Source organism: Puntigrus tetrazona, chromosome 11 (assembly GCF_018831695.1).
Source record: "Puntigrus tetrazona isolate hp1 chromosome 11, ASM1883169v1, whole genome shotgun sequence".
Lineage (NCBI taxonomy): Eukaryota > Metazoa > Chordata > Actinopteri > Cypriniformes > Cyprinidae > Puntigrus > Puntigrus tetrazona.
The window spans coordinates 3,796,287-3,811,120 of record NC_056709.1 but is presented as its reverse complement, the minus strand read 5'-3'; the positions used below and the strand labels follow the sequence as shown (position 1 = coordinate 3,811,120).

At 38.6% G+C, this 14,834-nt stretch overlaps 1 protein-coding gene and 1 pseudogene across 1 annotated transcript; one reads left to right on the top strand and one right to left on the bottom strand.

Annotated features, from left to right (window-relative positions):
* The first annotated feature begins 2,247 nt into the window (after positions 1–2,247).
* Positions 2,248–10,656, top strand: LOC122354341 (annotated as a pseudogene).
* Positions 10,657–13,056: 2,400 nt separating this feature from the next.
* LOC122354455 (UPF0449 protein C19orf25 homolog) lies at positions 13,057–14,715 on the bottom strand. Its single transcript, XM_043252649.1, has 2 exons — positions 14,396–14,715; positions 13,057–13,789 (listed from the first exon to the last, which is right to left on the bottom strand). Exons 1-2 carry the CDS (start codon positions 14,535–14,537, stop codon positions 13,605–13,607), a joined length of 327 nt encoding a protein of 108 aa, XP_043108584.1. The 5' UTR covers positions 14,538–14,715; the 3' UTR covers positions 13,057–13,604.
* Between the last annotated feature and the right edge of the window lie 119 nt (positions 14,716–14,834).

Sequence of the window (14,834 nt, the reverse complement as noted above, 5' to 3'; positions counted from 1 at the left end):
TCTCAATCGGATGGCGTATCACCAGTCATTTAATTCAGATGGGCACTTCAAAGCCTGTATACGTGAATCATTTGATGTAAATTTAGATCAGGATGTCAAAGATGAGGCATATATTTTGATATATTTTGATATTTATATGTTGTAAAATATTTATTTATTTTATTTATTTAGAAATGCATTTATTTATAAGTGCTGTCAAATGATTTGTCACATCCAAATTTTTTTACTTACATAATATATGTATGTGTACTGTGTATATTCATTATATGTATATATATATATATATATATATATATATATATATATATATATATATATATATATATATAATAACTATCTAATATATTCTTGCATTTGAATTATTTAATTCCTCTAGATTATTTAGCAACATCAAATTCTACAAAGTTTTCTCTGCTGTTATTTATCCTCTCAGTAGTAAACGCTTTTCACAGCACAATTTATGGATGCTGAAACTACTGGGGTTTGCATTGCAGGGGGCTTACACAGAAACCACAGAGAGAACATTGTTGACTGAACCAGCCTGCTGGAAAAGTCACATTAAAATGGGACATTTGTAAACCAAGTAATGGATGGAGATTGTAAATAAAGAGAAAGAATTACGATATATGTTATCACAGAGCTAAAAGTAAATGTTCCTTTGCATCACACTAGTTTTACTAATTTTATTACAAAACATGATAAATTGTAATCATTAGGAATTTGTATATATATATTAGTAATAAATTATAAGTGTGGTTTGCACAATAGTGTAAATAAAACTTCTTATTCAACGTTTCACTAATGGAACATAAAGCAGTATTTGTAGTGCCATAAGATATTTCTGCAGTAAGCTTTCTCAGCTTCAGCTTCAGAAGGCTATTCTCCTAGGATTTTATTCATCCAGCCAATTTCACCTGGCACTGTCTCACTTGGCTCCACACTGGCACTCAGTGTTGCTATGCAGAAAACAGGTATGCCCTCCACAAGCTGCCTCCTATTGGCAGCTCAATGGCTGGGATGCCAGCAAGGGTGAAAATGTAATTTACAAAAGCATAGTTCTCTCTGAGACTTAGGGATTCCACACCCAGCACACAGTAATCTGTCTGATCAAACCAGACTGACCATGGAGTCCTACTCGTTAATAAGGCTAAGAATGTGAAATGATATAATGAAACCTGCAGTATAGGGTTGCAGAAAGTGAAGCTTCTCTAGTGAAGAGTCACTATTTTGGGACCTTTACTGGACTCTTATTTGAAATAATAGTATTCATCAAATCTATAAAAGTTTTACTCCATCGCATAATGAAAATTTTGTCAATAATCACTTATCCTCTGTTGTTCTTCTTCATGAACTCCACTTAAGATATTTTGGATAAAATAAGAAACTATTTATAAACCTGCTATATTGACTACTGTAATATACACTGTCAAAGGTCCAGAAGGTCCAAATAGAAAAGACATCATCAGAATATTTCTATCTGCCCTCAGTGGTTCAACGTTATGAAATGATAAAGAATAATTTTTGTATGCAAAGAAAATTAAAATAACAGCTTGAGGAAATTGGATTAATAGTAGTGATCAGAACTATGAAATTAAGTTTAAGTATTCAATAACCAAAACAGTTCAGCAAATCAAACGTATATACTAATGATAATATTAATATAATATTTTATCTCATTGAATCTAGATCATACCTCTGAATTTCCTCTAAATACAAGATGGATCATGGGACAGTTTTTCAAATTGGATAGATGCTTATAGGGCCCTTATATTCTAAATACTCTCAAGAATATCATTCAAGCCATGTCTGTGTCCAGTCGAGTTGTATAGAGATTATATTTGTAGCTGGTGCCAACGTTGCCCTAGTGATTTTTTGTGCATGAAGGAACGAATCAGATCTTTGGCGCTGGTGCTGATTCATTCTCCATATGCAAATGTGCACATGCTTAAACAGTTTTTAAAAGAGAAAAATTTGTCTTGCTTCAAAGCGTATTTGGGCAGTATGTCAGAGTTAAAATATACAAATATCACACACTGGGTACAAAATATTAGACCTTGCTGCATAAGGAAACAATTATGATATTGACAATTTATTCAGCTGGTTTTAACTGGTGCTAAGGTGATGCTATGCTAAGTTTCCCTTAAACTCACAGATACTTTTTTTCCTTATTTGAATAATACATACCTTCTCAATATGTGTGTATCAGTCTTAATACAGATTTATAGTACTTTGCTGCTTTAATAAATATTAATGTGTTAAGCCAAACATACAAATCAAATTTCCAAGTACCTTCTGTACTAAATAGGAAAAAATAATAAACCATATGATTTGTCCACAGAGTACAGAGTGCCTCTCAAAAGCATCAGTGTCTGACATGGATACCGGAAATACTGGTACTTTGGAGGCCCCTGGAGAAGCAGGGAGCAAAGTAAGACCATTGTGTTTTTTGTTTTTGTTTAGCCTAGTATTTCTTATTCTGTTTATTGATAATACATACAATGATATTTCAAGATTAAAGAAATTCACAGAAGAATTATGAAGATTACAAATCAGGTTAGAAATGTACTAAAGGCTAAATATTACCTGTAAAACACAGAAGACAGTCTGTTTACTTCATTGTATTTTAACAAAGACATTAACATAAATGTTAACATTTATGGTTGCCTGTACAACAGTAGGCTTTGTTCGCTTAACCCTGTTACATTGTTCTAAAACACCACTTTATGTAAAGACACATTCACACCTGTAATTTAAAAGTGGTGTTGCACAGCATTCTACCTGGGGGATTAGTACTGCATTTGTGGTGTTAACTCCCACATTGTTCAGCCAATGGCATTTCATTTTGACCTTGTATACAGTATCCATTTGAATCAGATTAAAATAATAAAAAAACTGGTGTGCAAATAGCACAATTAAATTGGGCGTTTGGGTTGCAGGTGGAGATGGTCTTTTGGTTGCTGTCCATGCTGGCCTCTAGAGATCGAGAGGAGATGTCCTGCCCTTCTGGCAATGTCAAGCTCACAGGAAAGCTGCATTGCTATGTTAAATCTGGTTGCGTCCCATTGCTTGTGCAAATACTACATGAAGGTGGCACTGGGGAAGCAGCTGGGACAGGAGGCTATAGTCGAGAAGCCCGTTCCAGAGCCAGTGCTGCCCTGCACAACATTGTGTACTCACAGCCAGATGAGGGCCAAGCGGGCGCGAGATGAGAGTTCTACATGTGCTAGAGCAGATCCGCTCACACTCACGAGAATGGCTGGGACTGGATTGAGAACCATTTAGTACCCCATCACCTGGTGGTGGCAAAACCACAGGTGAGCTTTGTTGCTTATACTCAATGTTATATAATGCGAGACTTACCATTAATTTGTTCTGAATATTCATATTCTTTAATTTGTGTGTATTAAATTCCAAACTTATGCTTATGCATGCCTAAGTACTGTTATAAGTATCAGATTACTTTTTTTAAGAAGTACTTACTTATTTAGTATTTAGATTAACTAGAATTTACTATTAACTAGTATTTAGATTAACTAGAGAGGTTCAATATGGTTTATATTATCCATATTCATATTAATTAAATATGAATTCCAATATATATAAACAGTATTTATACATACTGTTAGCATGCTATAAATTAATTCATATAAGTATACTTTTACTTTGATATCCACAGAAATTCCTGAGCCAGTGGATCCCCAAATGTGCCAGGCCTTGTGTGCAATAATGAAGTTATCCTTTGAGGAAGAGTACCGCAGGGCGATGAATGAACTAGGTACGTGAATACATTTTCACTAAACAGATAAAAAATAGTTGTACATAAGTTGTAAATATAGTGAGGTGAAAACACAATGAAGAAGCTTGTTTGTGCCTCTTTTAGGGGGATTGCAAGCCATTGCAGAGCTAATACAGTTGGATCAAGAACTGTATGGCATGCAAAATGAGCCAATCAATATGGCCCTCCGGCGTTATGCAGGAATGGCACTCACAAATCTTACATATGGTGATGTTGTAAATAAGGTAATTTTTTTAATTATTACATACAAGTGTGGAAGACATTGATATTTGTAGAGTCATCTCATCTCACTCCTTTACAATAATGTAATCAGTGTCCAAACTGGCTATAAATCTTTATAATAAATGTTGCCAGATAATTAAACAAACATGTATTTTATCTTTTGTAACAGATAATTTTGCACTTTGCTAATTAATAATAATGCATACATACAGTACCAGTTAAATGTACAACTTATATATACAATATTTTGCCTTCTTGATTTTGACAAAATGCTCTTTATTAAATTATTTAGGCTACTCTTTGCTCAAAGAAAAACTGTCTTCAAGCCATTGTTGCACAGCTTGCATCTGATAGCGAGGAATTACAGCAGGTACATAACCTATTTTTCCATACAGCAAACTATCACAATATTTATTAACATTTTGGAGAACAAATATTATGCAACAGTACATTTTAATTGTATTTTTTATTTGCTTCTCTAATTTGTAATTATTTGGCCGACACAAAATAACAGCTCTGTGATTTGTCATTGCTTTTAGGTAGTGTCAAGTATACTGAGAAACTTGTCGTGGCGTGCTGATATCAACAGCAAGAGGGCTCTGAGAGATGTCGGCAGTGTGTCAGCACTTATGACTTGTGCACTGCAGGCTACAAAGGTACAATCAAGAATTTCTATGACATCCATTTATTACATTCCATAAAACTGAACATGACTGATTTACCCATTAAATTAGTAATATTTGTGCTTCAATACCATTCAGAAAGTGATGAGGAATTTTACATGGTCTGGTCTTTCCCTCAGGAATCCACTTTAAAGAGTGTCCTCAGTGCACTGTGGAATCTGTCAGCACACAGCACTGAGAATAAGGTGGCAATTTGCTCTGTTGATGGTGCTCTCGGCTTTTGGTTAGCACTTTGACTTATCGATGCCAAACCAACTCATTGGCCATTATTGAGAGTGGTGGAGGTATCCTTCGTAATGTGTCCAGCCTTATTGCAACTCGAGATGATTACAGGTAGCATGTTTATTTGCATTCACAATAATAACAGAGATCAAAGTTTCAATGACTTCACTTAAATTCTTTCTGTTTTCCTAATTCAGGCAAATCCTCAGGGATCATAACTGCCTTCAGACTCTGCTGCAGCACTTGCGATCTCACAGTTTGACTATTGTGAGTAATGCATGCGGAACCCTTTGGAACCTGTCTGCACGTAGTCCAAAAGACCAGGAATTGCTGTGGGATCTGGGAGCTGTAAGCATGTTGCGCAATCTCATCCACTCAAAGCACAAAATGATAGCCATGGGAAGTGCTGCAGCTCTGCGAAACCTCCTCACAAATCGTCCACTTAAATATAAAGATACTGCTGTTATATCACCAGGATCCTGCATGCCATCCCTCTACATGAGAAAGCAGAAAGCATTAGAGGCTGAGTTAGATGCAAAGCATCTGGCAGAAACATTTGATTCAATCGAGAAGCAAAGTTTCAAGCATCAAAGTATAAACAAACCTTTGAGGCACATTGAAAGCCTAGCAAAAGACTATGCCTCAGATTCTGGTTGTTTTGATGATGATGAGGCACCTAATGTATCAACCAGCTTGGATACTGGAACCTTCTCTATGCTTTCCATGTTCTTGAATAATTCTAACTTCCTTAATACCCAGCCCCGTAAGCGAGAGGGGGAGCCTGAACAAGACGTTGAAAGCTTTCAAACTGAAAATAAAAGGTCACAACCCCCTGATGATGAAGTGACTGTGGCAGCTGAGAAATTAGCCAAGAAGATCACCAACACTGTGGCTAAAATTGACAAATTGGTAGAAGACATTACCATGCATACATCTTCAGAGGACAGCTTCAGCCTCAGCTCAGAAGACCATTTTGTGGATTGGAATTATGGGCCAGATGAGCTTCACGAGGCACGCGCCATTTCCTGTTCCCCTTGTCATCTTTCTGACACCAGCTCTTTCTTACCGAAAGAGCGTCTCAGCAGAGCACATGCCTTCTTGCATCTTAAAACAGCTAACTCCAGTTTATCCAATGACAGCCTTAACAGTGGCAGCATCAGCGATGGCTATTGTGGCAGTCAGGACCAGACTCACACCTCAGCAAAACCAACAGAACAGCGACGCCCTAATAAATCCTTGACCTTAAAGTAACTCATGAAGAACCAGTAAACAGTGGTCTACATATTTCAAGAGTCATGTGTCAAAATGAGATCCCTGAAAGAGATTTTGAGACAAACAAGGATGCGGTTTTGCCTGATTCAGGTTCCACTGATACAGAGAAAAGTCAAGAACCTTTTATATCCACACCTGCAACAGTATCAACTAAGGTGTCTTCAGATGCTAGTATACCAACTGTGAAGTTGTCTCCCTCCTATCAGCATGTTCCACTGATCCAAAGTGTTGCCAAGTTTGGCATTGCAAAACTGCAATTAATGTACAGGCAGCTCAAGCAATGCGTAGGCAAGCTTGGGTTCCAACAGTGATGACTGGAGGTAGTATTAGCAAGTTTTCCCCAATATGCTCTGCAAGAAGCCCCACAATAGGGCAGCTGGAGACCCCTCAGAAGTATTCTGTAGAGAACACTCCAATATGCTTCTCTCGCTGCAGTTCTCTGTCGTCACTCTCTTCTGGAGATGGAGCTCTTGATGGACAGAGTCAGACAGAAAATGAACTTGAGAGTGACTCCTCATTAGAAATCATAGAGGTGGAAGATGTGAATGTTGAGAGAAAAGATGAAGAAGATGAGACACTTGATGACTTGAGTGACAGTCAGTTATTATTAACTGATCAGAAAATCAGCAGCTCTGATCCAACAGAGATCCCTAGTACAATCAAAAATGAGAAGAGGTTCCTTAGAGGAGTGTCTCCAGTAATTCTTGAGGACAGGACACCATCCAGCTCTTCAGAGAACTACATTCACGAAACACCTCTTGTAATGAGCCGCTGTAGTTCAGTAAGCTCTCTTGGCAGCTTTGAATCTCCTTCAATTGCCAGCTCTATTCAGAGTGATCCATGTAGTGAAATGATAGAGTGGTACTGTCAGCCCCAGTGACTTACCAGACAGCCCAGGACAAACAATGCCTCAGTAGAAGCAAAACTCCATGCTGTGCAGAATCAAGTGGACCAGAAACACAAAATCTTAGTGGCGTAGGAAGTCAGTGGGAAAACAGTTTGCGCAAATTTATGGAAATCGCAGACTTTAAAGAAAGGTTTAACCTACCTCAAGATTTGGACACAATGATCTATTTCACTGTGGAAAAACCAATTGAGAATTTCTCATGTGCCTCTAGTCTGAGTGCCCTCCCTCTGCATGAGCATTATGTCCAGAAAGATGTGGAGCTTAAACTTACTCCTTTGCTAAACCAGCAAGACAATGATCTAGATGATTCTGAAAAGGAAGAGGACATGGACGACCAAGACCAGTATAGTGAAGGCAACTCAGATGACGACATAGAAATTCTAAAAGAGTGCATTAATTCTGCCATGCCTTCCAGGTTTAAGAAGGTAAGGTCAACTGTGATGCCCAACCTCTCAAACCAAGTTCTCAACATGCAGAGTCGAAAATCTGTGCAATTACCAGTGTATATGGTGCTGCAGAACAAAAACAATCAAATGTGTACTGGACAAAAGCTTGAATGTCTTCAAAAGAAATCTATCATGATGATTCCTCTTACACTGATTCTGCTGAAGGCACGCCCATTAATTTCTCAAGCACCACTTCCTTAAGTGATGAAACTCTCCAGTATCCACTCAGAACTAAAGGAATGAAAGACTCATGAAGGAACAAAGAGACACAAGAGCTGATTGACATTGAGGCAAAGCGAATTGAAGACCTACGCATGTTCTCTCGCTTCCACAAACCAACTAAAATGACATGTCAGTCTCACATAGTCACAAACCAATTGAACAAAACAATCAGGCATATGGTACCCACTCAGAGATTACTTATACAGAGTAAAGAGATGACAGCAAAATGACCCAGCAAAGGATTCAAAGCAAGTCTCCAGTTCGACACATTCAAAAGCAAGGGCAGAATCTGTCAAAAAGCATGCCACAGTTAGATATTCCTATAAGAAAGCAAAACACAGAGTTGTACCAAAATCAGAAAACCTACTCTCATGCAGGAGGAAAATAATTTAGCCTTTCAGTCTAGGCATCACCCAACAACTACGGAAGTGGACAGACAAGATGGACTGATGAATAGGACAGGACAGAAACAACATTATGAATCAAGCAAGACTAATGTAATCATGCAATGCTAATATACAAGATCAAGTGAACAATTATCAATCCCATCAAAAGGTTTTCACAGAATCAAGCAAAATCTAATTTTAGAAGAAGCACCTCCATGCTACTCTTTGAGTTCCTCCTTAGCTCTTTAAGTGATGCAGAATTTGAGAACATCATGGAAAACCTCAGCATACATGGATAAGGAATAAACATAATATTACATCCAAACCCCAGTGTCTTCCAAAATCACAGCAAGAAACGTAATCAGTTTGAAGAGAACAGCTCTCAAGCTCAGTCAGCATGGATTCAGAAGATGATCTTTTGATAAAATGCATAACATCTGCAATGCCTCAACACAAGAAAAAACAGGCTGCAAGAAAAAAGAAAGCTGAGAAAAAGCACAAACAGAAAGCTACTCTTCAGAAAGCAACAGAGTGGAGCCCTGAAAATGACCTAGATTCTGACTGAAATGGCGTCAGATAAAGACTCTGATCTCAACAGTGTTGAATGGAGAGCAATACAAGAAGGAGCTAATACAATAATTACCAAGTTACAAGCTTCAAAGTCCCAAGAACCGTCATCAGAATCTGAATCGGTTCTGTCATTTATGTCTGGATCAAGCTTTACTCCTAAAGAGAAGAAGGTATACAAAGATGACAAAAAGGCTAATAAACCACTTGATTTTGCCTCGTAACCTGTCCCAAACTTGCCAGTGGTCTTCAGGGTAGAACAGTGATATATACGCCCAAGAAGGAGACAACCCTCTCTCAAAGACCACCACCTAAAAAGTGACACAGAAAGCAGATGCCCCTAAAAATCCAGATCTAGCTCAACACAGATCAAGAAGCCTGCACAGACTGGGCCACCCCATGGACATGCAGTTGTCATTGCCCAAAAGAAGCTCAACACCACCTGCCAGGATACCAAAGAGCTCATCTTCAGGATCATCTCAAAGTTCAACACCTTCCAGACATCCTCAGAAAAAAGTAACCTCCCCAACCCAAACCATTAAACAAGTTCCAGAGAAGGTGGTTTCAGCACCATGCAGTCCACCAGACAAAAGAGGAAGCGCTTCAAACAACAATCAGAACTCAAAATCTCCTACAGACAGGAAAACACAGAAATCCCCTGTCAGAATACCATTCATGCAGAATCCATCAAGGCAAACAAGAAACATTTCACCATTAGTAACCAACCAGCCCACTGGCATCAGCAGACAAAACACACAGATGTCAGGAAAAAAAATCCTACCAGCAAATCGATTGGATTTGGTTCGCATGACATCTACTCATTCAAGTAGTGGTGATTCAGATCGTAATGGCTTTCTCAGACAACTAACATTCATCAAAGAGTCATCAAAAGTCTCAAGACGTGATGCTTCTTCGCGTTCTGTCCCAACATCACAGCATGCCTCACCCCGAAGAGCAGTACCAGGGGCCCCAGCAGTTTTCTTATGTTCTTCTCGTTGTCAAGAACTGAAGGAAGCAGTTCAAGGTCCAAGAAGAATGCCTGTGACTCAAAGACAAAGAGAAGTGCAGGAACAGGTGTTATATAGACAGGGAATGGCTCCATCAAGAGCCACCTCCATTGATAGGGATGTCACTGTGAAACGCCCAGCTAGACGTACAAGCTCAGAAAGTCCTTGCAGGGCCTCGCAGAGAAATACACCTGGCCCAAAGCCAAGAGAAAAGAGAGAGGATACCTTCAAAAGATACTCCTCCTCTCCAAGTATAAATGTCTTAAGTCGGGTCACCAGCCGCTCATCTCTTCGCTCTTCATCCTCAGACTCAAGTGGACGAGCTAAAAGTGAAAGGAACACAACTCAGAGGCAACAGAGAGCTGGATCACGTAACTCTGACAAAGTGACCTGGCGAAGAATTCGTGATGAGGATGTTCCCCAGATATTAAAGAGCACCCTTCCACCCACCGCACTGCCCCTGTTGCCTTCACCTGAGGGCGCCAAACAAATGCCACCACTGCTGCCAGGAAAACTGCCTACTATTACTCTAGCATCACGGAAAACAAGTGATGCAACTGTTCAAACTGAAGACTACTCAGCCAACAAAACAAATTCAAGCACCTCTCCCACGATTGAAAAGTTCTTGGCATTACAGAGGAGGTCACAAAAATGGCCCTCCCGAGGAAAATAAGCATGGCCTTTGGGAATACCCTTCAAGATGGGGATTCAGATGGATCTCTAAAACCTACAGCACAGCATCAACCTCCACCTTTCAGTCAGTGGAAAGTACCCACAGTGGTGGTGTTGGCCATTTCCGTCAGAGCTCACCCAGTAAAGCTGTCAGGGTTACACCTTTCAACTACATCCCGAGCCCCATGGTCTGCTGCTCTCCACAGACACATGGTCAAGCACAGACAATGACAGAGAAGACAGGGGAAACATGAAGCATAATCAGTCCACAATTCCAAGGTTGACAAAGTACTATGCTCCTGATGCTCTAAAAACTCAGGTGGTAATGGATATGGTTCTCTTTACCTCGGATATTTAATGAGTCTTGTGCTTGCCAGTGCATCAGAAGGTTTACCTATCTGAAAAAAAATTCCAATTTGGATGTGAATAATTACCCATGTAGTATAGAACCTCACTGGATCCACAACATGAACCTAACCCCACCACAAATACCCATTTTTTATACTTTTGTACAGTGATATTAATCATTGCTTGTGCTACTTGGGACAATTAATCACACATGACAAAGACTCTCGGAATTGTGTTATCCATAGATAAAAATCACGGCCTACATTTTAGAACAATATGCAAATATTTCTGAGAACAACAGCGACAAATACTTTAAAAGACCATGTGCCACCTGCAAACCGGAAAAGACTGTTGTACTCTCACACGAGAACCATGTATGCACATGCCTTTATGCCACACAGGACAGGTTAAACAGCCTCTTGCCTTCACTTATTATTACTGCAGGAATATAGCATACAATAGGTAAAATCAGCACAAAATGTCTATGTAATCGTCATGGATATTTAGTGGTAATGTTGTAAATACTGATATACAACTGTAGTCTAATGCTTCCCAGAAGGCAAAATGTAATCCTGCCATTGCTACAAATAGCATGCTAAATACTCACTTATCCACTGTAAACATGTGATGTTGACTTCGCAGTTTTTTTTTTTCATTGAAAATGACAGACTGTAAGTACAACCATGAATCTCTACCCACACATTTGCATTTTTGAATATAAGATTGTTGTAATTGTCGAGTGTTCAGCAAATGTATGTAATACAATTAAGTGGCTGTACATACTCTTGCTTACTGAATGCTTTCATAATGTCATTTTGTGTAGAGTCACGGTATGCTTTAAGTATTTAAAAGCAAGCTAATGAGTAGCAACTCTGTGGATTGAGACAAATACTGGCCATTTACACTAAGTTGGGCTGAATTATAACAGACCGTTGTAGAATGTTTAAAATGGCTTCCATTCAACCAAAGCCTATTTCCAAAACTGCAGCTACACAAGCAAATATTGTAGACATATGATCAGTGTAGGTTTAACTATGGCCAATTAGCCAGCACAAAAAGTGTTTGTCTTATTTGGTGAGGTGCAGTATTTACATGGGCTTAGTTTTAACTGTAATATAGCAGCTTTACTCAATTTGTCTCTTTTAGCCAAAAATATGCATTCTCTCTTACAATAAAGTCATTGATCCCACAAATTCTGAGAATGATACAGAGAACTACATTTATTATGGTTTCTGGGCCCTGGACAGCATCCATCGGTGGGCCCTAGAATTGTCCTACCCCCTTTATAGTGCCCCCTGCCAACTGGTGTTCTCAAATTAAAGACTTTCTCTGAGAATATTGAAATTGACCAGTAACAGAGCTCAGTGTTATAAGGGCCCTTACCAGTGGTGGTCAGGATAAAGCAATATGATGCAATGTTAAATTCAAATTGACATAAAGGAAACATTTTATGCATATTTGAGAGGTCTTTGTCAAAGCATGAATTGGGTTGAGAATGTTGTTTGAAAGAATGTGGTATAGACTAACAGTTAAACAGTTGTGGCCAAGGGTTAGGGTGTCCTCAAATAAACATTCTCATAAAACCTGTGTCCTTACTTTTTCTGAGTGGAAGTAATTTATTCAAATAGTACATGCCTTCAGACTATCTTTAGGGTTGCCAGGTCTGTGTAACAACGCTAGTCCAACGGCCAATCAAAAACAGAACAAACTAGTCTACTGACCCTATCCCAACTAACAAAATTTAAAATCCCATATATGTACATATACATATTTTACATTTACTGTTATGCTCAAAAAACATTTTCTAAATGAAAACCACTATATAATAATCATAAACACAAGTCTTTCAGTGCTCCTCTTTCACAAAACACAATATCTAACAGTTTATGTTAGCTGTTAGAACTGGAAATATTTAAATTCAATCATTTTAGTAAAATAGAAGTTATCGGGGCAACAATTCAAAAGCCCAATTCCTGCGGGATTGGAGATTTGGCAGCCCTAACTGCAATAGTTAACACAGCTTCCTTTTTTATATTTTTATATTAAACTTTCATCATAAGTTTCAGACCACCTATCACCCCAAATCTGAGAGAAACCACCTACTACTAATTTTTACTAGTGTGTTTAAATTATCTTTAGGTAACATTATATATCATAAAGTAACCTTGCTTTTACTAAGCCATCGGTTTGCCAATGTGTTTTTTTTGCTGCCTTGAATTCATAAACCTAACTGAGATTTAGGTTCAGTAACTAAAAGGTTTTTAAATGTTAAGTGAGACAACAGAAACACTGTCAGACTTAGCACAATCAGTTAATTTAGTTTATTATTCAGACTCAGTGCTACTGATTTGAGTCTTTTACCAGCCATTTACCATTATGGACCACAGCTTTGACAACCAATGCAAAAAAGCTGTGAGATCTTTATAATTTAAAATTTTTGCATTTAGGTAATATATGTAAAGCCAATGTGTTTAAAAGGTTGTACCATACCCTGAACTATTACAATCATCAGTAAAATCAAAAAAGCTTGGATTGTGAAAATCAGATGTAAATGACTGTACATCAAATAATGATAAATGCATTAAAACTGGACAACTTATGGAATGAACTGCACTTATCAAACACACACAACACATTAACATTGAGCAAGTAGATTTATCATAAAACAAATCAGTCAGGAATATCACAAACATAAATTGAAAATGTCAAAAGTGTCCAAGTGGCACATTTTACGATGACACTGAACTTAAATGCTACCAGCAGCTTAGCAAGGCTCTTCCATTGAAATTAGGTGTTATGCTCAATCATCAGATGAATGAGCAAATCTCAAATTCAAAAGCTACAGAGCGAGTTGTCACAGAGCGCTCCTCTTGACCTCCATCACACTGTGCTCTAGAGACTCCCCGGCCGCACGCAGCTCGTCTCTCCGCCCGCGTGAGACTGCGCGTTCCTCTTGCAATCGCTCATGTAGCTCTATGTAGCGTCTGCTCTGCAGGTATCTCTTCTCCACTTCACTGCTATTGGAATTGGCTTTCAGATCTGAAAAGTCAAGGCCAAATATTACCATTATGCACGCAAAGGTGCAGCCACATCCATGTCCGACACTGCTAGCAGTAGCAAAAATGTTGGCCTGCAAGATTAAATAATAAACGTAATAACTAATTAAACAATAATAACAACAATAAAAAAGGTAAGTGGCAAGTGGCAAAGACATGGGTTTAAAAAAAAACAGACAACTTCAGGATTCAAATATCATTCTTATGGGATTAACATGACAAAGTGAACAATCATCATTAGAGAAATGCATAATTTGCATGAAGGCAAAACATTCTCTATATGCTCCCTGTTATACATCAGAGATTGACATTAAATAAATAATAACTTGCGGTTCTGTAATGGCTGGAAGGAATAGGAAGGTATCTCAAGAGAAAAGTAACTATTTTAAAATGTGCCCATTTCATGTTGTTGTTGTTATTATTATTATCATGTGATTCGTTAATAAAGGATTATGAATTGAAACGACTGTTTTGTTCTGTTTTCTTGTTAGTTTCGGAGGATATCAACCATGATGGATATTTTGTATTAGTTTTCTAATAGAGCGGGTGTTTAAGTGTTGAGATATCGTCGTCTGTCCGGTAACGGTACCTTCGGCAGAATCGTGTGAAACGGTGAACACCGGATCACTAGGACAGGCTCGGTTCACGTCCTCCATGATCTGCTCCACGGTCGGCGGATCCGGTCTGGATGGCAGCACCATCCGCTTCTTGCTTTTGGAACCAAAATTCATCTTGACTGGAGACGCGCCAGCTCCAATTTTAAACAAGGACGTTACGTTTATAAGTGCTCATGTTGGTGGACAAACTGTGCACGGCAAACAAACTAAACTAACGGTAGGTAACGACTGACTACATTTCACATGTAGACTGTTTACTACGAGCGCCACGGCTGACACGTCACAGTGTGATTCGTCGATTTCAACGGTGATCTTTGTGATGTCTGTCGCCATCTTTAGACTCGGAGAAAAACAACATTCGTAACATGCAGAAAAACGAGAGCACGGGCTGAGGTCAGTTTACACATACGT